The sequence below is a fragment of the Bos indicus x Bos taurus genome, chromosome 7 (genome assembly GCF_003369695.1).
Source record: "Bos indicus x Bos taurus breed Angus x Brahman F1 hybrid chromosome 7, Bos_hybrid_MaternalHap_v2.0, whole genome shotgun sequence".
Classification (NCBI taxonomy): Eukaryota; Metazoa; Chordata; class Mammalia; order Artiodactyla; family Bovidae; genus Bos; species Bos indicus x Bos taurus.
Window position 1 is genome coordinate 45,072,160 of NC_040082.1, and position 27,192 is coordinate 45,099,351.

The window sequence follows — 27,192 nt, forward strand, 5'->3', positions numbered from 1 at the left end:
TACCTTGTTTTATAACCTCCACGGCCCTATTCACACCTGAAATCATCGTGGTGAGCTGTCTGCGGTCCACCTTCCTCCTTAGAATGATGGCTGTAGGGAATTTATCCAGGACCCAGCGGAGGCACCGAGTGGGTGGGTGCTCAATGAATACACAGGGAGCAAAGGACTGGAGAAAGGCGCAGACAAGGAATTAGCCAGAGACCACGTTAGAGAAAAGTCTGGAGGTTTACTCAACAACAGTCACAATCACAGTTGTACATGGTAAGTCAGGTCTTCACAAAGGCTCACTTTTCCAGGCAGGAGATGAGAGGCTGGCGGTCTCAAGCTTTCTCTATGGAATCCCACATCTGACCTCTCAGATATTCCCTGTGTGTAATCCCTCTGGGATCCTCCTTCAAGTCTGAAACACAGCAGGAACCCAGCCCTGTGGGCCGGCACATCTGAATCAAAGCCATTTTGGGAGCAAATGTTAAAAAAGGACCTTGTCGCTTGGAATGTAGGTGCAACTCCCACCCCAGAGGTGACAGTGGGCTTTGGCACAAGATCCAGTTAGAACTAAAGTATTACTCGAATTTTCAAAAAAAGCATCAGTTGAAAGCAGAAAAGAATTCCAGGACAGGACCCACTCCTTGCCCTTCTCTCATACTTAGAAATCGTCAGAAAACTTAATCAAAGTTGCATTGCCTCCTAAGAATGACAGAGATCACCCAATCTGTGCAAACAAGGGATCTCTGAAGCAAGGTGTCCGGATTTCTCAGTTACTTCTGTAAAGTGCTTTGCCGCTCCTTTGAAACTTCAGAGATTACAAATATAGAGATGCATACACAAAAATATGGAGCCATCTTCAACGACATCACCTATTTCTTAAAGAGAAAGAGAAATTCGACAGGTGGTGAATATAATGTGGACTTTGGGAATCCATATTCTACATCTCCAAAAAGAATCATTCTTTCTCCCTAGGTCCTGAGGTTGCATCCCCCATCAGATCTCTTCTGTGGATGTACTCCCTTCTGACTGAGTTATTTCTTCCAAAAATGGGGAACTGATAGCTCCTGGATGGTTTTAAAAGTTGAAAGCTCCAGCTGGAAGCACAAGGTGGAATGGCTTTTCTCACACATGCCCGCACACTTAGCATCTCCTCCATGGCCTTGAACCTACTGGGAAGATGCTCTTTGCATTCTGAAATGTTCCTGTAGTTCCCCTTTGGAAAGGCTGCTGGGGCCACGCAGGTGTGATACTTTGTAGCCACACCGTTTTGTGACCTTATGCTCAGAAGAAAGGCTTTAGAGGAGAAGGGGTCCACATTCTCACCCATCACCTGGCTGACAGCACCTCCACAGTCTCATGGATCCTTGAGACATATAGCTTTCCAAAATGAAGACAAAACAGTGAATGGCGATTGGTTGGTCTGTTAATGGATTTCTCTCCCTCCTTCCCTGATTACAGGCTATGTCAAGTCTTGGCACCCACAGATGTGGGTTCAGCAATTGCAAATGTCAGAGTGCCCAGAGGATCTGCCCATCCTTTGTTGAGGGTGCAAAACCAGCCTCAAAAGGAGAACCAAAGGACAGAAAAGTGGACACATGAAGACTGCTTGCCGCTGCTGCTGCTTTCCACGTGCGCCCTGGTCTTGCCGAGAACACTGTCACCTGCTGGAGTGGGACCTATTGCAAAGCTAATCGCTGGGGGTGGGATGGGAGCTGCAGCCGTGGCTTCCAAACAGGCCCCTCTCCCAGGGGTGGCTGAGACCCTTCTTGGCCATGGATTAAAAGAGCCATCCAGCTGCCCTTTAAATTCAGGGTGTTACTCTCACTGAATGGAATAACACCTGGCCTTCTGGCCCTTGGGGGGCATTGCTGTTTCAGATCCTGCTCTAGGCCCAACGCCTCCTGCTTGAAATCAGACATTAGGAAACACACTCATCCAACAGGGATTGCACACATCACCAAAAACGTCCCCCTCCCCCCCAACCCTGCCCCTTTACATCTAGCAAGGCACTAGGAAATGATTCAAGTTTAGGGATTGGCTGTACGTTTGCATGTTTTTCTTTTTAAAAGGCACAGTTTTCATTTTAATAACGCTGCATTACTTTCTGATGATGAATCCTACCTCAATTCTCCCAAAGTACAACACTCTTGCTTTCCTGGATTCTGGAAGGGGCCGCATCTTTTGACTCCTTCCTAAAGAGGGCCACTGCTAAAAGGTATAGCACTCACTGGGAAAAGACACCAGGGATGGACAAGCAAGCTCTGTAAGCATGGGGCTGCCTCTCCTGCAGACAGGTGGCCAGAGTGGGACTGTGCTGAGGCAGAAGGTGGAGGCGACGCTTTGCCCGCTGCATGCTTCATCGGGGTGGTGGTGGCTGGGAGAGTTCACTTCCCTCCCCAGGTAACTGATGAGATCAGCCAGCATCTCAAAGGCAGATCCGTGGCTCTGCTCCCAGATTTATGTCTCAGTTATTTCACTGGTAAATAACACAATCGAGAGGCTCGGCTCTAATTGGAACACCGATTTGAAAGACTTCCTGGGCTAGCTGGTGGGCGCAACGGGCTGTAGACTGCGATTTCCATTTCTGAATCAGTGGGTGGCAGGCTGGTTAGAGAAACACTTCCTATTAGTTTGGAAGCCCTCTGGGAGTCTGACACATAATTAACAAAGCAAAAGGTAAACACAGAGGGCATCATGGAGCGGACTGCATATCTGCTTGTGGGATGCTGGGGTGTTCACTGCAGCCGTGGCCGTGGTGGGGGTGGCACAGCTTCCGGCCTGGGCTGAGGACTGTGTCACACCCAGTGCCTGGTATGAGCGGGTGGACCTGGGTTTCCCCACCCGTCCCCCAACACCACCAACCTTGGACTTCACAGATTGTTTCTAGGCTAGGGGCTGCCTTGAAGGTTTTACAGTTGACTGGCTCCTTCAATCACAGCATTCCAGAAATCCATATTGGATGCTAGAATACCAGAATCCTATGTGGTACTCTAGTTTGTGACCCAAGTACAGAGTTCTTTAAAAATTCTAGAATTCCATATGAGAACCAGAACCACAATGAGTCGGGGCTAGGCAACCTGCCCGCGGTCCACCTTGGCGGCCTCTGGACTTTGTGAGGCCAGCACGTCACACCTCTGCTCTTCTGTTGAAACAAGCAGCTGCCCGAGGGAGGGAGAAGAAGGGAGAGAGAGAGACGGAAGCGCTGATAGGGGAAATTCAAGCAGAATTTCTAGTTTGGAGGTCTCCTACTATGCCTGCGCCACAGACTCAAGGCCATCTGAAACCCAGTCCTGAAGAGCTGGTGGCCGGACTGTCCTTGAGCCTGGAGAGCACTGATATGGGCATCTTGAGCACCCCGAGAGCCAGGGGAGACACCTGGGCTGTCCACGGTAGCCAAGGAGGACCACACTTCCGCCTCAGGCCTGACAGTTGGCCGGTGGTCAGTACTGAACACTCGGAGGGCCCCAGGCACGGCTTCTAACTGCATCTCCTTGGGTCATGACAGAGAATAGATGCCGGGGAGTAACTGCAGTTATCCCAAGCTGGGGCCAAAATGAAAAGGCTGAAACCAACGGCCCCGAGAGAGACTCTTGCCCTTCTGTTGCTGATGAGTGTGGCACTGCTGCTTAAAGTTGGCGCCTACAGACACAACTTGCCTCTCTCTCTCGCTAAAGGACCATCATGGACGAGCCAGCTGAAGGTCAGGCAGGCTTGGAGGACTCTGTTTTGGGTGGCCGAGGGCTACCCTGGCATTCCTCCCACGTACCGCTCAAGGGAACGTGGTGATGGGGTGAAAAGGCTCTCCTGGGTTTCCATGCCGCCGCCAGGGGTGCAGCGGGCTCTGCTCTGGAGTGGGGCCTCTTGTAGGGTCTGTTCTCCATGCTGCCACCATTTGGGGCCTGCAGGGCTGGGCAGACACCCAGGCCAGCTTCAAGAGCCCCCTCTGCCTTGACCTGGCTGGCCAGCACCTTGTACAGAATGGGGGAGCCCTGGGAGCCCTGCCTTCCTCTGGAGAGGGAGGCTGCAGGGAGTGCTGGAGGGGACCCCGCCAGGCTCACTGCAGGAACATGAGGGCTCAGTTGCTATTGAATTTTTCCAAGACTGTGGAGTTGGTGTGTTCAAACAGCCACTGCTGGGTTGGAGAAGAGGGGTTGCAGGTGTTCATGAAGATCCTGTGGTCACTTTCACTGCAGTCCATGCAACTGCCGCTGACGGGGTGGTATAGGGTCTGGTCCTGTGGAACAGGCAGGTGGTCAGCTGGGCCGTGACAGGGAAATGAGCCCAGGCAGCAGCGATACCAGCGAGGGGACGGGGCTGGGGCTCGCAGGCCTGCCTGGCTCTCCTCCCCACCACACAGTGGACACTGCCCACCTCGCTTGAGGCTGGCCTTGCCACGTGCCTGAGCAGTGCCCGCTGGGATGAGGACAAAACTGATGTATGCCACTTCTGGGCTGGGACCCTAATCATGCCTATCTCCAGTCAAATTTCATTTGCTCTCAAGGTGGTTTAAAAAAAAAAAAGACTCAGTTGCCAACATTTAAGATTCTAAAGCTGAATTAAAAAAAAAATTAAAAATAATAGAAAAATTAAAAAAAAGATACTAAAGCTGGATTTCTGATTTCTCTTGATGACAGGAGAGTCAGGGAGGTTTGTGTAACAAATGCATGAGGGAGGGGGCTCTGGAGAGAAGAGGGGAGGCACTTTGTTTTTTTTTAAACAAAGCAGGCTCCCCTGTCCATCCCGCTCTACACCCCGTCTTACTTTGCGGTACTTCCACAGCTGGTTGCCCTTCATGCTGTGGCAGTCGTAGAGGGTGACGGGGCTGGTGTGCGAGACGGCATCAAAGCAGAACTTCTTGGTGTGCTGGGGGTCTCCGGGCCGGATGTCTTCTCTCCAGGTGAAGGTGAACACCTGCACGCACAGGGATGCCATGACATGGACAGCAAAGCAAAGCTAGGGGTGTCTCTTTCTTTCCAATTACAGGAAATTTTAAACACAGGGGTTCAGAAAACTGTATACTGATATAAAAGTGTTTATCCTCTTTTTTTTTTTAAACCATGTCTCCAAAATTCAGTGTCTATTTTACACTTACAGCAAGTAACAACTGCTAGATTTTCATTGGTTAAAGCAAAAGGTAGTCTCACCCCAAAATAAAGCTGCATTTAAAGGAAAAAATACCTTCAATTACATGTTGAAACGATAATTTTGATATTTAGGGTTAAATAAAAAATATTATATATAAAAACTATATTGATGACACCTGTCCCAATGACCCAGCTTCAATGATTACTAAATCACAGCGAGTCTTGTTAGAGCTGCCCCTGCACCATATCCCCCATCCCCACATTCTTTTGAAGCAAATTCTGGACACCCTACCATGTCAGGTGTCATGACTTCAGTAAGTGCCCTGATAATAGTGAAAAGCTACCACAAGGTTCTCAGTGTCATCAAACAGCTCAAGTTCATTCAAGTTCATATGTTTTCAGATTGCCTTACACATTTCTTTTCAGAGTCAGTCTGTTTGAATTAAGATCCAAACCAGGTTCACATATTATATAGGCTGATAAACTTTTTTTCCCCAGGAGCTTTACTGAATGATTGGCGTGCAATAAACTGCACACATTTTAAGTGCACAGCGTGAGACATTTTGACATAGCTTATACCTGTGTAACCACCACCATCATCACTGTCATCAAGGCAGTGAACATATCCATCACCCCAAAGGTACCCTCCTGCCTTCTGTGATCTTTTCCTTCTATCCCTCCCCATGCCCCTAGGAAACTCCTTTGTTTTTTAAGAAAGAGGCACTCACAATTTCTAGAATTTTATATAAAAAGAATCAGACAGTATGGATCCTTTTTTTTTTTCTTTCTTTCACTCAACACAATTCTGTTGAGATTTAATCACGTTATAACAACAGCATTTATCAACAGTTCATTCCTTCTTATTGCCGAGCTATTCACTGCATGGTACTTGATATACCTGTTGCTGAACATGTGGGTTGTTTCTAGTTTTGGTGTTTTCAAATAGTTCAGTTCAGTCATTGTCCGACTCTTGGTGACCCCGTGGATCACAGCACGCCAGGCCTCCCTGTCCATCACCAACTCCTGGAGTTTACCCAAACTCATGTCCATTGAGTCAGTGATGCCATCCAACCATCTCATCCTCTGTCGTCCCCTTCTCCTCCTGCCTTCAATCTTTCCCAGTATCAGGGTCTTTTCAAAGGAGTCAGCTCTTCGAATCAGGCAGCCAAAGTATTGGAGTTTCAGCTTCAACATCAGTCCTTCCAATGAACACTCGGACTGATCTCCTTTAGGATGGACTGGTTGGATCTCCTTGCAGTCCAAGGGATTCTCAAGAGTCTTAGAGCTGCTATGAACACGTGTGTACAAGCCATTGTATGGACATGGACATAATTTCTTCTCTCTTGGATGAACCCCTTGAAGAGGGATGGCTGGATCATAAGATACATCCATGTGTAACTTTCCAAGAAACTGCCCAACTGTTTTCCAAAGTGGTTGTACCAGTGTATGGTTCCAATTCATCTACATGCTTGCCAACCCATGGTATGGTTGGTCTTTCTAATAGGTTATAATTTTAATTTCCACTTATCTAATAACTATGAAGTTAAGCATTTTTGATTTGCTTCTTTGCTGACCAATACAACTTCTTCACTAAAATCTCTACACATCTTTTGCCCATTTTTAAATTGCATTGCTTATTTTCTTACTGAGTTTTGAGAAATTTTATACTCTAAACATTTCCCTGGTGGCTCAATTGGTACAGAAGCCTGCAATGTGGGAGACCTGGGTTCTAACCCTCAGTTGGGAAGATCTCCTGGAGAAGGGATTGGCTACCTACTCCAGTATTCTGGCCTAGAGAATTCCATGGACTGTATAGTCCATGGGTTTGCAAAGAGTCAGACATGACTGAGTGACTCTCACTCACTCACAAACATTTAACGTTGTTATCAGATATATGCTTTGTAAACACGTTCTCTTAGTCTGTGGCTCGTCTTCCTATTTTCTCAACGGTGTTTTTTAAAAACAGAATTTTCTCATTTTGAAGAAGTCCAATCTATCAATTTTTCTGTTTCATTAATTCTCTTTTGGTGTTGTATCTAAGAAATCATTGCTTGGGTTACCAAGGTCAAACACTTTTGCCTGTGTTTTCTTCCAAAGTATTTTGGTTTCAGTTTTATGTTTAAGTCAATGACCCATTTTGAGTTAATTTTTATATGTAGTATAATGTATTTATTGAAAAAAATGTTTTTGCACATGGATATACCCTATTTGTTGAAAATATTATACTTTTGCACTGAATTAATTTCCCTTGAATGTCTTTAAGCGTGCTGTCCACATATGCAGGGATCTATTTTTGGAGTCTCTATTCTCTTTATGTCAATATGGCACTGCTTTAATCAGTGACACTTTAACAATATATGTTGAAATCAGTCCTTTAACTTTGTACTTCTTTTGAAAATTTTTTTGGCTATTCTGTCCCGTCCATTTTTCCATATGAATCCTCTCAGGTGGTTCTTTGTCCAGCCCCAGGAGTTTCCTCACATACATCAGTACTCTGCTGAATATGCAGGGAGGCCCTCTGTAAATCCCAGACATTATCCATGTCTGGCTCTCTCCAAACCTCCAGGATTCCATTTTGTGAATTCTAGCCACCTTGACCTCCTGTAGTCTCTGCGCTGCCTCCTCAACTCAGGGCGTGTGCCTGGCTCCCCGGGGCTTCTCCCTCCCTGACTTGTGGACTGGGAACTCTCTCAAGGAAGGAAGCCAGGACAACCATCATGCCTGTTGGCTCCCTGTCTTCCAAGGGTCACTGTCTTTCAAGGGTTGACATCGGCTCTCCTGAAAACAGTTGTTTCACATATTTTGTCCATTTCTTTGGATGCTTTCCGTAGAAGGGTAAACCCAGTCCCTGTTATTCCATCTTGGCCAGAGGTGCGCGTTGCAGTGGCGGTGGTGGTGGGGTTAGCCAGTTACTGCTCCCTGAATATTAACTTTCCAGGCCTCCTCCAGGTCAGGAGCTGTAGCTTAGACTTGCATTTCTTCCTTTTCGGGCTCACTAGAGCTCATCACTCAGAATGGCTGTGGGCTCCATGAGACAACAGATCCCAGTGGGGCAACTGGGCTGCTATGCTCCCCGCCTCACGGTGGAGGCCGGCACACCCACACCCCAGGCACATTTTGCAGTTAGTCTGAGTGAATCCGGTCTTCATGTGGACTCTCCACCGCAAGGGGAGCTGTTCTGAAGCTGAGCTGCCTAGGCCTGTTCTATCCAGGCCCTGTATTTCTCCTGGTCTCTCTTGCAGCCCCAGGATCAAGGAGCAGCCATACAAGGCTGTGGAGAATTCAGAAGAATTAACTGATGAACATGTGGGCATACTTGCTCAGTTGTGTCCGACTTGTAGCGACTCCTTGGACTGTCCCGTCAGGCTCCTCTGTCCATGGTATTCTCCAGGCAAGAATACTGGAGTGGGTTGTCATGCCCTCCTCCAGGGAATCTTCCTGACCCTGAGTCTCTTGCATCTCCTGGATTGGCAGGCAGATTCTTTACCACTAGCGCCACCTGGGAAGCCCTTAGTCAGTGACAGCCATTATCTAGTAAGAATGGTTTTCCAGAAAGGATGCGGGAGGGCATCACACATTCCGGAGGCTGGCACCATGCCCGCCAGGAGGTGGTGCTGTGCATTCTCAGTGTGTACACCGCGCAGCCCTCCAGAGTTCTGTTTTTACAGAGGACCCGCGTTATAGGCTTACATCAGTGTTCACTTTCCAAATGCCAGAAAATCCACAGCAGGGAGACTATAAACCACGTGTCTTCGAACCAAGATTTAACAGATGCTGTGTGACTTAACAATGAAGTGAATCTGGGAGGGACCAGGGGAAGCTTGTGCAGTTTCCTGCGAGAGGCATGTCCTACATGGTGGGCTTGCACGCCTCACTCTTCGGATTATACCCTTTGGGAGATCCCTTGGGGACCAACCCTCTCTCCTATGTCACCCTATCTTTCGAGTGAAGACAACCATACCCTAGGCCCCAGGAGGGGCCCATGACCTAGGTCACTAAGAGGACTGTGTCATACCTCCATCATCGCTGGCTCAGGAAACCCAGCATGTGAGAGCCCCAGGGCTTTTCTGGAACTCTTGGAAGGGACATGCCTTTTCACCGGGTGGCTGGCTGCCTAGAGCTGCTGGTGGTAACCTCTGCCACCACTTGGGGAGACAGTCAGCCTAAGAATGAAGCCAAGAGAGAGGGAAGCAGAGCTGGGGCCCTGGAGAGACCCTGATGACATCATCTAGACTTCAGTGACATGAGCCAGAAACTCTGTTGACAGCCATTTGGGCCGAGTATCTGTCACTTGTAACCAACAGTCCAGACTGATGTGCAGGATTCCTCTTTCCAAAGTATCCAGTAGGCTCTTATAACACGTCCCTTGGGCTGACCCGTCACTCATCATTGCCTGGGCCTCTCCCTGCCAGCCCTGACCACGTGAGCACTGCAGGCTTATGTCAGCACAGGGAACCTGGTGGCCGGTCCGAGGAGCAGCCCCTACCTGCATGTTGTTCCAGGCAGCCTCCCCGCGGCCCCGGATGCAGCTTTCCAGCCTCAGTGGGGAGCCCAGGGCCCCGTGCTTCGTGTCTGCGCACAGCCCTGTGCCCACATTGCGGATCTGGATGTGAAAGAAGCAAAGACAGGACCAGTGAGGTGCTTGGAGATATCCAGTGGGGCCCCTGCTGGGGCGGGAGGAAGGAGGCAAGGTAGAGGATGTCAGTGGGCTGAGCTCTGAATTCTCCTAATGAAGTTCGTCCTGGACTGGTGGGCAGGACAGAACCTGTTAATAAGGGAACACAGAGAGCAGCTCCACTCAACCTTGCTTTGAATTAGAGCGTGTAGAGTCCTGGGGTGGGGCTGGGTCCTGGAGGGGAGGGGGTGTGAACAGGAGGACTCCTGCCTCCTCTCCCAGAGAATTTGACCCAGCAGGTCCAGGAATCAAATTTTATCCTCATTCCAGGTGCTTTAAAGGCTATACCTTGAAGACCACTTTAGAAAAGGTGTAGGGTCTTTGCTCTCGGGCCTTGGGGCAGGTGAATGGGAGGCTCCAAAGAGGAACAGAGTCTCAGTAAGGAAGGGGAGGATGCCCTGTGAGTGCAGGGGCCTCAGCATGCGCTGCTCAGCCAGCATGGACGGCAGGCAGGCCACTGTGCTAGATGCCGGCGTCACATCGTGTAGCTCCAACCTCACAGACATGGCTCCTCGTGTGATGCAGGGGCGGAGGGTGTGTGGGGGTGGGCAGGGGAAAGGCCCGCTCCAGTGTCCAGCTGCAGGCAGTCTCACCACCCCGCTGCTGTGAGCTGCACTGTGTCGGGGGAGGCTACGCTCCCTTGGGCTGCCTCCAGCAGGGCCCGAGAGAGGCAGGCCCATCCCCTGGGGAGGCAGACTCCTCTGGCAGGTGATTCGCCTGAAGACTGCTCATTAACATAGCCAGACTTCCTCAAAGCCTCACTCCCCGCTGCTCTCCTTTTCCTCTCCTTTTCCAGAGGGCAGCCTGCTGGTCTGGCAGCTCTCCTCGCCTCCCTGCTCAGGTCTCTTGCCTCCCTGCTCAGGTCTCTTGCCTCCCTGCTCACGTCTCTTGGCAATGCCCCAGTAAGTCTCTTGCTCGCCTCTCCTTGCCTCCCTGCTCACTTCTCTCGGGCGAAGCCCCAGTAAGTCTCTTGCTGGCCTAATCCCCTCTTGGTGCCTGCTTCCTGGAGGACCTGAACTAACATGGGGGAGAAAGCCAATGAGGTGGCAAAGAAATGAGGAGCTTCACGAGGGAAACCAAGAGGCACCTCATCTAGAAAACTCTCGCTGGTGTCAGGTGGGGCCAGGCAGAGGGCTTAGTGGGGAAAGGTCCCTCTACTTGGCTGAACAAGTGACACCTAGTGTGTCTGCAGCCCAACACACTTCTCTCCTGGGTGCTGTGGCCCATCCCGTGGCCAGAACATCCACCCCACCCTTGTCCCCTCTTTCTCCAAAGGCCACAGTGATTCATGCGGATCTAAGAGTAAGACTTCAATCCTGGACCTTTGCTGACTCTACTGGGAAAGAGGTGTTTACTTTCTGCTAGGTTGGCCAAGCTGGGGCTCTCTCAGCCTGAGGTTTCCGGGAGCTATCTTGCTACTTTCGGCATGAGGACAACACACAAGGAAGCACAGTTAAGTAGGACAAAAAGAGACTGACGTTATTTGAACCCCCTGGATCCAGGTGTTCACAGTTGAAGCCACAGCCATCTCAGGAGCCAAGATGTGGTGATGGACTATCTGCCTCCTCCAGCGGGACCAGCTTCTTGGGTGTGTGAGAAGGGCAGCGGCACAGGGCTCCTTACTCAGAGTCCATGTTTGGTTTAAAGCTCTGCTGTCACTGTCTTAAAGTCCTACTATTTTACCTTTGGACCTGTAAGTGAAACCTCATGGGATAACAGAGCATGCACATGGGCAGACGTGACACGGACTCCATGAGCACCTGCTGTTCCTCTCTGCTGAGCTCACACACAGCACCTCTGAGTCCCTGCAGCAGAGTCCCTGGATCCCCCACAGGCATGGGAACTCAGCAACACTCAAAGCGAGTAGGGGCTGAGGGTGTCACAGCTGTGACTAAGCGGGGGTGCTGGCCTGTCCCAGAGGCTACACCCTCCTTTCCAACCAGAACCGGCTTCAGCTTCACAAAGGAATGTGTCCGAGACACAGGAGGGACTGGGAAACCCTATCGTGTCCTTTCGTTCCGGCTGCACTGGGTCTTCGCTGCGGTGTGCAGGCCTCTCGCTGTGCCGGCTTCTCTTGTTGCCGAGCACAGGCTCTAGGGCGCCTGGGCTGCAGTAGTTGGGTCACGGGGTCTTAGTTGCCCTGCAATTGTGGAACCTTCCCAGACCAGGGATCAAAACCGAGTCCCCACCACTGGCAGGCAGATTCTTAACCACTGGACCCCCAGGGAAGTCTATGTCCTTTCTTTCTTGCGTTAATTCCCTGGATGACCCAACTACTTCAGCAGCAAATAGCACAGAAACAAGGGGAAGGAGGGGGCAACCTAGAGTTCCTTTTCCTTCAGCTCTTTCTCACTCATCAGTAAGATGTTGATAGGATGTGTACATTATCAAGAAGTGAAATAAATACAGCTGAGTTAGTTCTGTGCTGTGTTTCTACAGCTCTGGTAAGAAATACATATGCATGGGTGAGGTCTGAAACATGGATTGTGAAATTTCACCAGTTGTGCACAAATTGAATGTTCTCTTTGCCTTTAAAACTGGCACAGCAGAACATAAAGATGAATAGTAAAATTCATGCTAATAATTTAAAGTTTTAATTTTTTTCTACTTGTAACATTAAATAGTGAACAAACAAAAACCACCACCCCAAGGCTAAGAGAGACCAGCGAAGGAAAGGAGAAAGTTTTATATGTTATACCTCTACTGGCACTTTCTAGATGATGCTAAGCTTTTTTTTAATTATTATTAATTTTTATTGAAATGTAGTTGATTTACAGTGTTGTGTTACCACCACTTTTTCTCTAAATTGTGGACCCTGCACGTGCATTTTGACTTGAGACCTATTTATGTGGCGGGCCCTAGCCTTCACACTCACCTCACCCCAGGCTGCGGCCGGGGGCTCCACGGGTGGGTAGAATTGGGGCAGATCCCAGGCGATCTTGGTCATAAACCACTTGAAACTCTTGCAGTTCAGGGAGCTACGGAGCTTTTTCTGGGCAGTCACGTCCCCAGCGGAGAGGTGGCGGTACTCTGGACGGCGCTGGTAGATGTGCTCTGCGTACTCGTCCATCCACACCTCCGCCACTCGCTTCAGGTTCTGAAGGAGACCGGCAGGTGCAAGGGTCAGGCTCTCCGTAGGGTCAAGGAGGGCAGGGGGTGCAGAGGGTCTGTGAGGTTGAGGTCAACCTTTCTTATTTTATGTTCTATTAAGGACTGTAGCCGGACTGTTTTTAAACCTTCAGTATTTCCATTTTTTAAATCAACATTTTAAGGGCTCTATAGCTTACGGTTGAGTAAATACACAGCTGCTGGTTTTCTTGACCATCTTGTGCCCCTTCCTTCCTGGAGATTGCCTCCCACTGAATTTGGGGACCCACCCCTGCCTTTTATTTTAGATGACCGAAGGAAAGCCATGTGACCCAGCCTGGCCAATGGGACTATAGATAGTGGGGACATAGGGATTGGTCAGGAATGAGCATGTGACCTCGGTCTAGCCAATCAGAATCAAGAGGCGTTAGTCCTGGAAGAATTGCTGGGTAAGATCCGATGGGTAAGATGCCAGGGAGAGGTGTTGGGCCATTTGAAAACCCCGTCCAAGGTTAGGTCATCCCAGAATGAGGCAGAGCTGAGGGTTAGAGCCAGGAACACATTATTCTTTTAGTTCCAGAATCCAGCCTTGTCTGAAGCCACAACTAGGACAGAGCTTTCCATTTACATGGGTCAGTAACTTGGCTTTCTGCTTAACCCAATTTGAGTTGGGTTTTTGTCACATTCAACTAAGAGTTCTGCCCAAGTTGGTTGGTAAAAACGAATTACAACTTGCAACCAGGAGGTAAAATTCCCTCAGCAGCTAGCATTTTTAACAATCCTTTGAGGTGTTAAGGTTGCTGCCACGTTATTACGAGGCACAAAGATAATAAAAAGAATGACAACCATATTACTCGCAAGTCAAAGCAGCAAGAGGTGAGGAAATATCCTGTTTATAAGTAGACTGGAAGAGAAAGGAAAAGTGAATTCTTCTGTGTAACTGTGATGAAAATCTCTCACTACCCCCGCAGTGTAGATTCCACCTGCTGACAACCTCTTACTTAGCTTGGAAGAGCAAAACATCAGAGTTCAGGGGAACTTCCCTGCTCTTAAACATCTTCCTCCAACCCCAGGCTGTTGCCAGGATACCGCTCCCCTCCCATTTTATTCTCTAGGGTTTATCATATCATTTTTCCCCTTCTGTAATCCAGATTTCCTCCTGAAGAATAAAAGTGAGTTAGCACATCAGTCACACACACTTCAGTGTAAGTGACTGCCCTAGAAGCAGAAGGTAAGGCTGCAGTTGGCAAATATTTTCTGTAAAGGGCCAGACAGTAAACATTTTAGGCATTGCAGACCATGTGGTCTCAGCTCTGATGTTGCTATAAAGCAGCCCTAGACACTGCATAAATGAATGGGTGTGGTTGTGTTCCGATCAAACTTTATGGACTCTAAAATTTGATTTTTCACGTGTCACAAAATATTATTATTATTTTGATTTTTTCCCCCTAAGCTATTTAAAAATGTAAAAACTATTCTTACCTCATAGGTCACACAAAAATACTTTGCTGACTGCTGAGTAAGGAGAAGGGAAGCCCTGGTATTGAAGCTGAAACTCCTCACTTTTGCTGGCTCTGAGTCTGGGAGTAGGAAACTACAAAAGTTCTTGCTGCTGCCTCATTTTTTTTTTGAGTGCTGAAGAGGTTGACAGTGGGTCAGCAATCCAGAAACACTATTATCCCTGCCAGGCCCTTGCACGGCAGGGGCTGGGTTTAATTTAAAACTGCCCTGGGAGTTCCCTGGCAGTTTGGTGGTTAGGACTCCACACTCTCACTCCTGAGGGCCCATGTTCAATCCTTGGTTGGGGAACTAAGATCCCACAAGCCATGCAGTGCAGTCCCCCCACCTTCCGCTAAAAAAAACCCCAAAATAACAACAATAAAAAGCAACCATGTTGAGAGGAAGCTGAAGGCCTAAAGGGGCCAGCACATGTGAACACTCTCCTTTTCCTGGTCTTCCACCCAGGTCCTCTGGCTCACTGGTTATCTGAAGCCACAGAGATGATGAGGGACGATCATGGTTTCCTCTCCAACCACAGGTAAGGATGGCTAAACTGACCAAGGAAAGGTGCTGAAATTCACCAGTGTTCTTTTTAAAGGATCAAATAAAATAATATTCTAATTTTAACTGATATTTAAATTACTATTTTAATGAGTATTATATTTTCCAGACGGCTTTAGTAAGTCATTTCTCCCAGATCTTGAGCTTTGGTACAGTTACTGGACTAAAGTAAGGACCTTTACATTTATGTCTATTACTTCTCCCCTTGCTAGAGTCATGAAAAAGACTCTGAGATTTTAGTGGGCTAAAGTGAAAGTTGCTCAGTCGTGTCCGACTCTTTGTGACCCCATGGAGGGTAGTCCATGGAATTCTCCAGGCCAGAATACTGGAGTGGGTAGCTGTTCCCTTCTCCAGGGGATCTTCCCAGCCTAGGGATTGAGCACCTTCCTTTGATCCCTTGTCGGGAAAATCTCTTGGAGAAGGCAATGGCAACCCACTCCAATATTCTTGCCTGGGAAATCCCATAGACAGAGGAGCCTGGCAGGCTACAGTCCATGGGGTTGCAGAGTCAGACACGAGTTAGTGACTGAACAACACCTTTCTAGTTCTGGGTTCCAGTCCTATCTGAGGCTCCACTTGCTTTTCTTATGCTTGGATCACAGAGCTTTGCCCAGAATCTTGGAATAAGTCTCTAAACAAAAGTAAACTTTTGCTTCATTGGGCTTGAATGGGTTTCTGTTACTGCCTTCCCAAAGACTCCTTGGCCAGAGGCACAGGTGAGAAGGATCTTAGCAAATTTAGTGAACAAACTGACTGGTTACTGGTTCTTGAGGTAGGCAAGCTGGTGGCCACTTCATTCTCCCTGAATTGCTGCTCTACTGCTGCCTGACTCTTTGTCCTTCCGAGTCTGTACACCTTTAGTAAGATTTTGGTTTTCCTCTTTTTCTGGCTGTCTTGGGGCTTTCACAATATCTCTTCTCAAATCTATCAATATGATGTTCTAGGAGATAATGCTCTAGAAGGACCTGGTTGATAAAACACTGAGAAAACATGTAAATTATGATCTGGAACTAAGCAAAAATAGTTAGATACTGTGATACAAAGTTAGGAGACCTTGACTGAGGCACCTTTGGTCCTGCCAGCCTACATCAGCACCACGCAGATTGTTAAAACACAGAATTCAGATATGACATTGAAATCAACTTCCCAGCCTTGTTAATACTGATGCCAACACATACTGGTAATAACAATGCTACTGCTAAGTCGCTTCAGTCGTGTCCGACTCTGTGCGACCCCATAGACGGGAAGCCCACCAGGCTCCCCTGTCCCTGGGATTCTCCAGGCAAGAACACTGGAGTGGGTTGCCATTTCCTACTCCAATGCATGAAAGTGAAAAGTGAAAGGGAAGTCGCTCAGTTGTGTCCAAGTCTTAGCGACCCCATGGACTGCAGCCTACCAGGCTCCTCCATCCATGGGATTTTCCAGGCAAGAGTACTGGAGTGGGGTGCCATTGCCTTCTCCGGGTAATAACAATAGCAGTCACTATTTAAATGATAATCACTCTGTGTCAGGCACCAGTCAGACCTAAGTGGGTTTGAATTCTGGCTCGAGTTACTTTGTGTCTTTACATCTCACTGTCCTCATCTCTAAAATGAGGATTAAAAACAAGTGAGAACTAAGCGAGGTAAATATGTAAGATGCCAACTTTGAACAAGGCCTGGCTCACAGGAAGTTTTTGTTCATCCATGGGTCAATAACACAGGGAGTGATGGTGTGTCTTTCCCAGGTGAGTCATATTGTCATGACAGCTCTTGTCGGGGAAAGGATAGTTTGGGAGTGGTCCTTCTCGGGAGTCTGAGGTGTCTCAATGGTCCCACAGTCCCCAGGAGCTGGAAGGGTCGCAGTCTTGGGCTTACTGAGAGACTCTGGGGTCTTTCTGCCTGGCACCTTATTCTGGAATTGCCAACAGTATTTCAGAGGAAACATGATTTCTGCCTCTCCTGCAGAACTAGAACTCACACCTGCATGGGACCAGGCTGTCCCAAGCAGGGATCGCTGGTGTGGTTGTCGTTGGAAACTTCGACCACTAGAGGGCACTGCTGGCTCTCTTTTCCGTCGACATTGGTCCTTATAGTAGCCCCGCCCAGCATCCGGGAAGACTACTGCCCCTCTGACCGTCTTGGTCTTCATTGTAAGTTGCAGAACAAGGGCTTTTTTGACCTGGGCTGCAATTCTGCACATCGCTGATTGTCAGGTGACGAGGGAGAGGCAGTGGCCTGGGCAGAAGGCTGTGTGGACTGAAGCCAAACAGGCTGGCAAGGTGGGGCTCTGTTAGGAGGGATCTTCAGGATTAGGGTGGGGGTCTCCAAGAGGCAAAGATATACTGTGACCCTTCCAGATCCCCCAAACCTCCTGGCGCTCTTTACCCTCTGAGATCCGCTCCCCCGCCTCAACTTTCATTGTTCTTTTGCAGTCATCTTGATTTTTTCAAGACTCTTAATATTTTAAAATTTATTATTATGGCTTAGTGAAATATTAATAATACAAAACAAATAAAAATTTCTGGCTATTTCCATTTGTAGATAATGGCCACTAATTAGAGTGATGATTGATATAAACCATTTTAAGGCAATAAAACAGTTTAACATAGAATTTTTGGCATGAAAATTGAGGGGATGAGGAGAGGACACTAACATTTATTAACCACCACTGTGCCCAGACCTTTTAAATACCATCTCATGCATGTGCGTGCTCAGTTGCTTCAGTTGTGTCTGACTCTTTGTGACCCTATGAACTGTGGCCCACCAGGCTCCTCTGTCCATGGGGATTCGCCAGGCAAGAATACTGGAATGGGTTGCCATGCCCTCCTCCAGGGGATCTCCCCAACCCGGGGATTGAACCCATGTCTCTTATGTCTTCCGCATTGGCAGGTGGGTTCTTTATCACTAGCACCACCTGAGAACCTCTAAGTACCATCTGCCTTTCTCAAACAGGCCACTCTACCTATATTAAATTTTATCTAACATGTTTCTTTAAATCACCCCTAGTCTAACTTGGCACCAACTTTAGCTTTATCCTAAGTCACAATGTCTGTGAAATCATGAATTTCCTACACTAATCCACAATAATTTAAACACATGGAAATAAAAATGTTCCTATGTCTACCACCTAAAATCACCTCCCTGGTCACACTTTGGGAAACTGAATTATCTCCTTAATTCTTCTGGCCATGCTAAGAGTTGGAAAAAATGAGTTTCCTTGAAGCAGAGGAGTAAATAGAGCCTAAGAGCAAGCCTCTCAAGGTTACAGAGCTAATAAGTGATTAAGCAGGGCTTTAAGTAAGTTTTTAAATTTTTTTCACTTATTTATTTATTTTGGCTGTGCTGTGCAGCTTGTGAGATTTTAGTTACCCAACCAGGGCTTGAAGCTATGCCCTTAGCAGTGAAAGCTTGGCGTCTCAACCGCTGGACCGTGAGGAAATTCCCTGGAGGGTGGGGACGGCGCACATCCGCACATGTAGCAAGCACTGGGGACCACTAGGCCTAGGGCATGGGGCGCCTCTGATCTGCTGGTGGTCACAGGCCAACCTCTCACCCCCTAGGGAAGCTACCAGCTTACCCGGGCCAGGCTGACTCCAGCAGGCACCTTGTAGGGCACGTACTTCCTGTAGATATGGCCCACCCTGGAGCAGGGAATGTCCTCCATGCGACCTCCACACATCCACACCTGCGGGATGAGAAGTGAGAGGTGATATTTCTGCCCCCAGTTCACAGCCTCCTCAAAGGCCAGCATTCCTTCGTGCATCCCTAGAAAGCATCAGCTTGGATTGTGTACTAAAGCCCCCATTCACAAAACCAGGGATGTAGGAAAACACAGTGATGACAAGAGCAAAAACAGCTCAGGGCATCGAGTGCTGACTCCAGGCCAAACACTCTGCTGTGAGCTTCACATGCACAGCTTCATTAAAGCCTCATCAGAAAACACGTAACATTAGGTAGTAATGGAGCTCCATTTTACCAATTAAGAAACTGAGACTCAGAGAAGCTAAGAAACCTCTCTGAGGTCACAGGGTTAGTATATGGTAGAGCCAGAAATTTAAACCCAATTTGAGCTGACTCTGAAGAAAGCTGAAAGCCGAAGAATTGATGCTTTTGAACCGTGGTGTTGGAGAAGGCTCTTGAGAGTCCCTTGGACTGCAAGGAGATCCAACCAGTCCATCCTAAAGGAAATCCTGAGTATTCATTGGAAGGACTGATGCTGAAGCTGAAACTCCAATACTTGGGCCACCTGATGTGAAGAACTGACTCACTGGAAAAGACCCTGATGTTGGGAAAGACTGAAGGCAGAAGAAGAGGACGACAGAGGATGAGATGGCTGGATGGTATCACTGACTCAATGGACATGAGTTTAAGTAAACTCCGCCGTGAAATTAAAAGATGCTTACTCCTTGGAAGGAAAGTTATGACCAACCTAGATAGCATATTCAAAAGCAGAGACATTACTTTGCCAACAAAGGTCCATCTAGTCAAGGCTATGGTTCTTCCTGTGGTCATGTATGGATGTGAGAGTTGGACTGTGAAGAAGGCTGAGCGCTGAAGAATTGGTGCTTTTGAACTGTGGTGTTGGAGAAGACTCTTGAGAGTCCCTTGGACTGCAAGGAGATCCAACCAGTCCATTCTGAAGGAGATCAGCCCTGGGATTTCTTTGGAAGGAATGATGCTGAAGCTGAAACTCCAGTACTTGGGCCACCTCATGCAAAGAGTTGACTCCTTGGAAAAGACTCTGATGCTGGGAGGGATTGGGAGCAGGAGGAGAAGGGGACGACAGAGGATGAGATGGCTGGATGGCATCACTGACTCGATGGACGTGAGTCTGAGTGAACTCCGGGAGTTGGTGATGGATAGGGAGGCCTGGTGTGCTGCGATTCATGGGGTCTCAAAGAGTTGGACATGACTGAGTGACTGAACTGAAACTCCAGGAGTTGGTGATGGACAGGGAGGACTGGAATGCTGCAGTCCATGGGGTTGCAAAGAGTCAGACACGACTGAGCGACTGAACTGAACTGAACTGAAACTCCAGGAGTTGGTGATGGACAGGGAGGACTGGCATGCTGCAGTCCATGGGGTCGCAAAGAGTCGGACATGACTGAATGACTGAACAGAACTGAACTGAGCTGACTCCAGAGTCTGAGCTCTGGATAAGTGTCAGAATTATAAGGGGGCATGGAGGGCTCTATGGGAAGGACTGTGATAATCACTTTGCACTTTGTGCTGGTAGGGACTAGGCTGTGTATTTGCTGACTTTGGGATTGGCTGCTGGAGTTACCTTTTAGGCCTGTAAACCTCTTGCTGGGTCATCCTGAGCAGTCACCTTTCTCCCTGTCCTGACTCCCCTGCAGACTGGCTTGCTAAGCTGTGCAGCTGGGCACTGCTGCCTGCAGTGTGGGAGCTGGTGCTGCTCCTGAGTCTCCCTTCATAACTGGCATCACAGAGATCCCCTGAGTAGGAATCTGGTCTGATGGCAAAATATGAGAATTCTTAACAAGTATAGTCAACCCTCTTAGAGGCCCAGCCTAAACAGACCCCCTTCTGGTGGTCCTGGGTTCAAATCCTGACTTAATCACTATCCAGCTTTGTGACTTGGATGATGGCACCTAACTTCTCTGAGGCTCAGTTTCCTCATCTGTAAAGGATGAAATGAGGTAGGCTCAGGGGATGAGGTCTTTTGGGTGAGGAGCTTACCACAAGACCTGGCACCTAGTCAGAGCGGTGTGAGATACTGCAATGATGGATTCATACATTTGGCTAATATTTGTGGAGTCCCTGCTACATGTTAAACACTGTGCTGGGCACGTACAGCAGTGAGTAAGCTGGCCAAGGCCCCTGCTCTCACGGAGGCGGAGTGTGGTGGCCAGCCTTGGAGATGCCCCCTAGTGACCCCTGTGTCCCAGCATTTGCGCCCTTAGGCAGTTCCCTCCCAAAAGAGCCGAATGCAGACTGACCTGTGTAACCAACAAGATGCTACAGAAACGATGGCCATGAAGGACACTGTGGCTTCCACCTTGCTCCCTGGGATCACTTGCTTTGGGGCAGCCAGCAGCCACATTGTGAGGACCCTCAAACAGCCCCGTGGAGAGGCATAGGTTGTAAGGGGCTGAGGTCTCCTGCTAAGAGTCCTGACTTGCCCACCACGTGAATAAGCCAGCTTAGAAGTGGATCCTCCAGCCCCAGGCAAGCCTTCAGATGGCCGCAGCCCTGGCTGACACAACTGCGTGACAGACCCAGGCAGAACCATCTCACTTAGCTACTCCCAAATCCCTGACCCTCCAAGACTTTGAGATAATAACTGTCTACTGCTGCTTTGAGATTATTTTTTCCTGTGGCAGCAGATACCCAATACAGGGACTTTCAGACGGTGATGTGCACTCTACAGAAGCCAAAGCAAGGTAACTGGACGGACTCATCAGACAGACAGATGGGATATGCTGCATTACCCCACCTGTCAGGGAAAGCCTCCCTGGGAAGGAAGTAGTCATATCCCATGAGGGGATAGGCACATATGGGGCTGCAATTAGTGGAAATGCTGCTTGGAGAAATGCAATTATATTCTGATCTTGGGGGAGAAAAAAAAAATCGAGCAAGTCAATAGAACAGAACATTGGTCTCGAGATAATGGGCTCCTGATGGTAGATTAATGTCAAGGCCAAGCCAAGAAGTTTATTTTCAAAGCAGGAGATATTGATCAGGCGCCAGCATCCTATAACAATAACTCTTCCTTTATACAGAGTGACTGATGTGGAAGTGATGCTTTTGTCTGGCGGATACTGGCCGGGTCGCTGGGCCGCCCCTGCCTTGTGGGAGGCGGAGCAGCACGGAGCAGGTGGGGCATGCCTTCCCCTGTTCTATTTTGAATGTCTTCTGGGCAGTTGACTAGGCTGGCATCCAGCTCTCTCAACTCCATATTAAACTTGCATTAGCTAACGAGGCTGTGTCTCCGGCTTTGCCTGGCAAGGAGCCTTCCTTTATGCAGATGGATTTCCAGATCCTTCTCTGTGCTGTGACCTCGGGATTCTTTGGCCCTGACCATGCTGGCCATCAGCCTGAAGGTTCCTGAGGGTGACCTTGATCTACTGAGAGGTCTGAGGCAGCCAAAATGCCCTCAGATTCCCAGGATATCCGGAGCCCAGGAGGAGTCCTGGTTTTGGACGATGGCTTCCCTACCCTAGACCTGACTCACTGACAGCTGAGTCAGAATGCAAACTGCCTTCCGAGAGATGCATACCTGTTCAGTGAAAGCTGCTGCCAACTGTCGAGTTCCCTGGGAGCACCTGAGCGGTCTGAGTAGCTCTGGGTACATCCAACCCCTCAGAACTCCCTCTGGAGCTTCCCTGGTGGTCCAGTGGTTAAGAATCCACCTTGCAATGCAAGGGACACTGGTCTGATCCCTGGTCCAGGAAGATCCCATGTGCTGCAGGACAACTAAGACTGAGCACTACAGCTACTGAGCCAGAGCCCGAGAGCCCAAACGACTGAGCCCGTGTGCTACAAATACTGAAGCCCACATGCCTACAGCCTGTGCTCTGCAGCAAGAGAAGCCACTTCCATGGCGTGGCTCTGCCACCAAGGTTCTGCCACCAAGTCAGAAAAACGACATCATCTCTTTGAGCTTCACTTTCTCCATTTGGGAAATCGGGCCACAGGATATATGAAGACAAAAAACACGACAGTGTTGGGTGAAAGGGCAAATACTGTATGGTTTCAAGGCAACTGTATTTCTCATCCTTTCGCAAAGAGAAATGAGTAGCCCCTGCTTGCCATAATTAGAGCAAGGCCACACGCAGCAATGAAGACCCACCACAGCCAAAAATTAAAATAAATAAATCCTAAAAACCCCAAACAAACCACACTCTGGCCACTCAGAACACATCTTAACGCAGCAGCACCACCCTGCTGTGGTGGTCACTGGTTATCTGGCAGGATCCCGAGACTGCAGGGGACTTTCCATCTAGGGACATGATAAAAGTTAGAGGCATCGACTTATGTCCTGACTTGCTCTGGGCCGGGGAGATGGACTCCAGGTTCAGCTCCTGGCCCAGGGCACCTACCTGTGTACCTCCAGGCCCCCCACCTCCCTCCCTTTACAGCAGAGGACAGCAGCCACCCAAGGCCCACAAGAACCACAGCAAGGGGGTGGTATGAGCAGACACTCTTTTCTAATGCCAGTGCCACCAGTGCAGCCACGTGACCTGGGTGATAAGCATCACTGCCACCTTGCAAGGCTGCCGAGACGGCCTGAGACAAGCCGTGAAGAGCACTCAGCTTGATGCCTGGCCACAGCAAACCTGATTAGTGTTACTTACTTCTCTTTGCGAAAGGATGAGAAATACCACTGCCTTGAAATGATACACCCCAAACCATCGGTTTTTTAAAAAATATCCTATGGCCCGATTTCCCAAATGGAGAAAGTGAAGCTCAAAGAGATGATGTTGTTTTTCTGACTGACTTGGTGGCAGTACCTGAAACTGACCAGGAGAATGACAGGGCCAGGCGAGTGGGGCATAGTCACTGGGCCTGGCTGCCCAAGGGGTTCTTCTCTCCCCCAAGTAACACAGTGGCAGGAGAAGAGCCCCGCTGGGGGCAGAGGGGAGAGGCGCTGCAGATCACTCACATTTGGCCAGGACCCTGTCGTATTTGGATGGGGACAAAGATGGGCCGCTGAGATGACATCTTGCAGCCCATTTCTGCGTCAGCCTTCTTGCCTCCCTCCCTGTCCGTGCCCTCCCTCGCCTCTGCTCCTGTGCCTGTGCAGGGAGCCCAGTTCCACCAAAAGGAATTTCTGAACACACTCTGCCAGCTTGTTTCTTGGTGCCGTTTCCTCTGCACCAGTCTTCTCCCTGGAAGCACCATACCACTAGACAAGTACAAATCTAATTGTAAAAGCTTGCTCCCCATTCATTTTCATTGCTGCTTTGATTTATTTTATTAGCAAACTTCTTTTGTGTGATGACAGGCTTCATTACAGTGTCTATAAAAGACAATTACTCGCTCTTATCTCCTAAACTGAGGAGGAAAGAAACGAGTGGTGATGAGCATCAGGAAGACACAATGGGCCCTGGAGACCACGTGGCAGAGGGGCTGCCCTGCAGAGGGGATCTGCCAGCAAGCGGGGGTGGGAAGAAACCTCTCGCTCAAGGGAATGGCTGCCTGGAAACCAGTCGGGAATGGACGGGCATCCTACCTGGCCATGGAAGGGAGAAGCCATCAGCCAGCCATGGCTTTGCTGTTGGCAGCTCGGCTGAGGACCCCAGTGAAGTCCAAACCCTATTCACTAGTGCTTGGGAGCTGCTGCATTAATGCACAATTAAAAGAATAATTGTCACCAATTATTCCGCATTATCTGTGAGCTTAGGAAGAACAAAGGGTAGCAGTGATGAGCTCGGTTCTGGCTCTTAAGCAAGTTTGTGAATCTGAAAGCCTCAGTTTCCTCATCTGCAATATGGGGTGAATTACGGTGCCTCCCTCCTAGGGCTGCGACGAGCCTGGAATGAGGTAATTCTGAGGCGCACAGGACTCCGAGCAAACCCAATGCTGTCACCTGGGTGCGCAGCAGCCGGCTCTACCGGTGGGGCACGCCACGTGTATGCCATGTAGCTTCCCTCAGGAAAGAAGGAATGACAGTCCTTTGGAATGGATCCATGTCTTCCAGAAGTTCATACTCTTTTGGACCTATTAGGTTGTTCTGAACAACAAGGTACTGTTTTAGGAAGTCTTACCAGCAGGAAAGGATCTCACTCATGTGAGTTTTAGATGCTTATAATGGTTACCAGGTTCAGTTGGTAAAAGAGGAGGAGAAAAGCCCAACTTTAGTTTTTAAAAATCCATTTAAATTTATTTCTAGGTTAATATATTATTTTACTGGAGTGGGTAGCCTTTCCCTTCTCCAGGGGATCTTCCCAACCCAGGATTGAACCCAGGTCTCCTGTATTGCAGGTGGATTCTTTACCAACTGAGCTATGAGGGAAGCCCAATATTATTTTATATATCAAAAATATAATTTTAAGCATATGTGGGTCTAAATTAATAAACTGAATATCTGATTGTTTCAGTGATATCTTGTGTTTACAGTCAACTTGGCCAAAAAATGGGGGGTGGCCACCTTACATTAGAGCTTTTTTTTTTCTTAATAAATGAATTAAGTTGCAGGATCTGTTAGGTTTTGGCTCATGTTTGATACAGAGCCATCTCACAACCACCCAGTGAGGGGGGTACTGCCATGCCTCTCACACATGAGGAAAGCGAGGCTGGCGAGCTCCAGCACCTTCCCCAGGGCTCCGCAGCTCGTAAGTGGCAGAGCCCAGAGTGGAATCCAGGGTGGGGGCCCCCAGAACTAGGCAGGTCTGAGACTGCACCTTTGATCTTCCTCAAGCCTAGTCCTGACCCTGTCATAGTCTTCCACAAAGACCCCTCTTGGTACTCATATTGTTTGCAGGACAAACTGGTTACCCTAGGCTTGCAGTCAAGGCCTCTGCCCCCTGTTCCAGTCACCTCTGACGCTTCCACACACCCTGGATGCTGTGGGAGTCAGCTGCAGGGCACTCATGTTTCTCTGTTGGGCACGTGTGCTTTTCTTTCCATGAACAATGCAATCCAGTACAAACATTCATTCATTCACACACAGGCTGGTCATTGGTCAGCCTTGCTCTAAAACCCTGCTGGAAGAGATGAAACAGAAACTGGCAGCCAAGGATGGGCCTAATGATATCGAGCCTTGAAAGTGAGGTGAAGGTGTTGGTACCTGTGAGCCACCCTGCCAACCAATGTGGGGTCTTTTCACACCCCAGCCTGAGCCTCCACTCTGTAAGATCTCACCGATGCATTACAGCCATAATTTTCAATCCTGAGTGAACATCAGAATCACTGGGGGAGCTTGCTAAAACACGGACTGCTGGGCCCCACTCCTACAATGTCTGACTCAGCAAGTCTGCGTGGAGTCTGGGAATTTACATGTCTGACAAGTTCCCAGTGATGCTGGTGCTGCTGGGCTGGGGACCACACTTTGAGAATGAGCTTAGCTTATGCTGGATTAGAGACAGCCCTTCTCAGGATGGTGGTAATGCCAGTTCACACTATGTCTTTAGACAGCGCTGTGAGTTTGGGGTTATTTGTGTCCTTTCAGTGAGGAAATAAAGGTTCAGCCCAAAGGGCAGGTGAGCTGTCCCAGGTCTCACCAGGAGTTCATTTCAGAGCTGGGCTTGGAGCCAAGGTCTCTGGCCTCTCTCTCGCCAGCCTCAAAGCTTCTCCCACTCCTGTCTTCCTACAACCGCAGCCCATACACAATGACCACAATGTGACATTAACAGCTATCATAATTGATTATTTATAATGTGCCAGGAGCTGAGCTAAGCTTTTAACACATTTTGACTAATATCGTGCTCACACCCACCCTATGAAGTAAGGGTCATTCTATTGCCACTTTACAGATGAAGAAATCCAGAGAGGTTAAGTCACTTTCCCAAGGTCACACAGCCACGAGCTGATGGAGCTTGTACCAGAACACAGGTGGTGTGATTCCAAAGCCAATGTACTTTATCCCCGGGCTGTTCTGCCTCCTTTTTTAACATGAAGGTTTTGATCCAAACAGCTACCACTCACTGACTGCCTTCTTTTTGTCTGTCTCTAGGCCAAACGTTTTATGCCATTTAGTTTTTATAACCTCTGAAGAAGTTATTATTGCCATTTTTAGTGATAAAAGACTGAAGCAGGAAGAGATGGCTGTGTGCTGGTTAAGGAGTGATGTACCACAGGCGACCCTTAAGCCTCCGAGCCTTTTTCCTGGAGGCATGGTGGGAGGGGCAGCTGCCTACAGACAGAGACATTCATGGAATCTCAAATGGCTGCTCAAAGTCAGGGGCAGAATGCCTCCCTGTTCCCGGCAGACAGCTCTTAGAAAGTCTGGGTACACATGGCCAGGAGGAAAACGCTGCACGCAGCAGAGCAAATTCCCAGCCTCCTCAGATAATCCCACGAAGGAAGGAGCCAGCGCTGGATTCCCGGCAGAGATGCTGCAACTGGTCTGAGTCAGTGGGGGCTGGATGGGACGGTGGAAGGGCTGGGACAGGTGACGGCAGGCTGGCACTTGCGTGGGGGCCCCAAACGCCCTCCCGGGTGGCAACTTAACCCCCTTGGGGTTGGTTCTGACTTCTGGGGTCTTGCTCTAGGCTGCCCCCTCCCTCCAGGTGGAGTGAGATAAGCGCTGGGCTGAGTCGGGACATCTGGAGTTCGGCCCTGGCTCTGCCACCTTCCAGTGCTCAGGCATCAGGTCACAGCCCCCACCCCTCACCGGTTTCTGCTGTGTGTT

The 27,192-nt window shown here is 49.0% G+C and overlaps 1 protein-coding gene across 1 annotated transcript in view; it reads right to left on the bottom strand.

Moving 5' to 3' along the window:
* Positions 1 to 206: 206 nt before the first annotated feature.
* GALNT10 (polypeptide N-acetylgalactosaminyltransferase 10) overlaps positions 207 to 27,192 on the bottom strand; it is a 226,130-nt gene continuing 199,144 nt past the window's right edge. The window contains exons 8-12 of the mRNA XM_027545880.1: positions 18,454 to 18,561; positions 12,623 to 12,844; positions 9,559 to 9,675; positions 4,750 to 4,899; positions 207 to 4,222 (exon numbers count right to left, since the gene is read on the bottom strand). Coding sequence (XP_027401681.1) covers positions 4,064 to 4,222; positions 4,750 to 4,899; positions 9,559 to 9,675; positions 12,623 to 12,844; positions 18,454 to 18,561 — 756 coding nt within the window. The 3' untranslated portion in view covers positions 207 to 4,063. The remainder of the gene's footprint in view (positions 4,223 to 4,749; positions 4,900 to 9,558; positions 9,676 to 12,622; positions 12,845 to 18,453; positions 18,562 to 27,192) is intronic.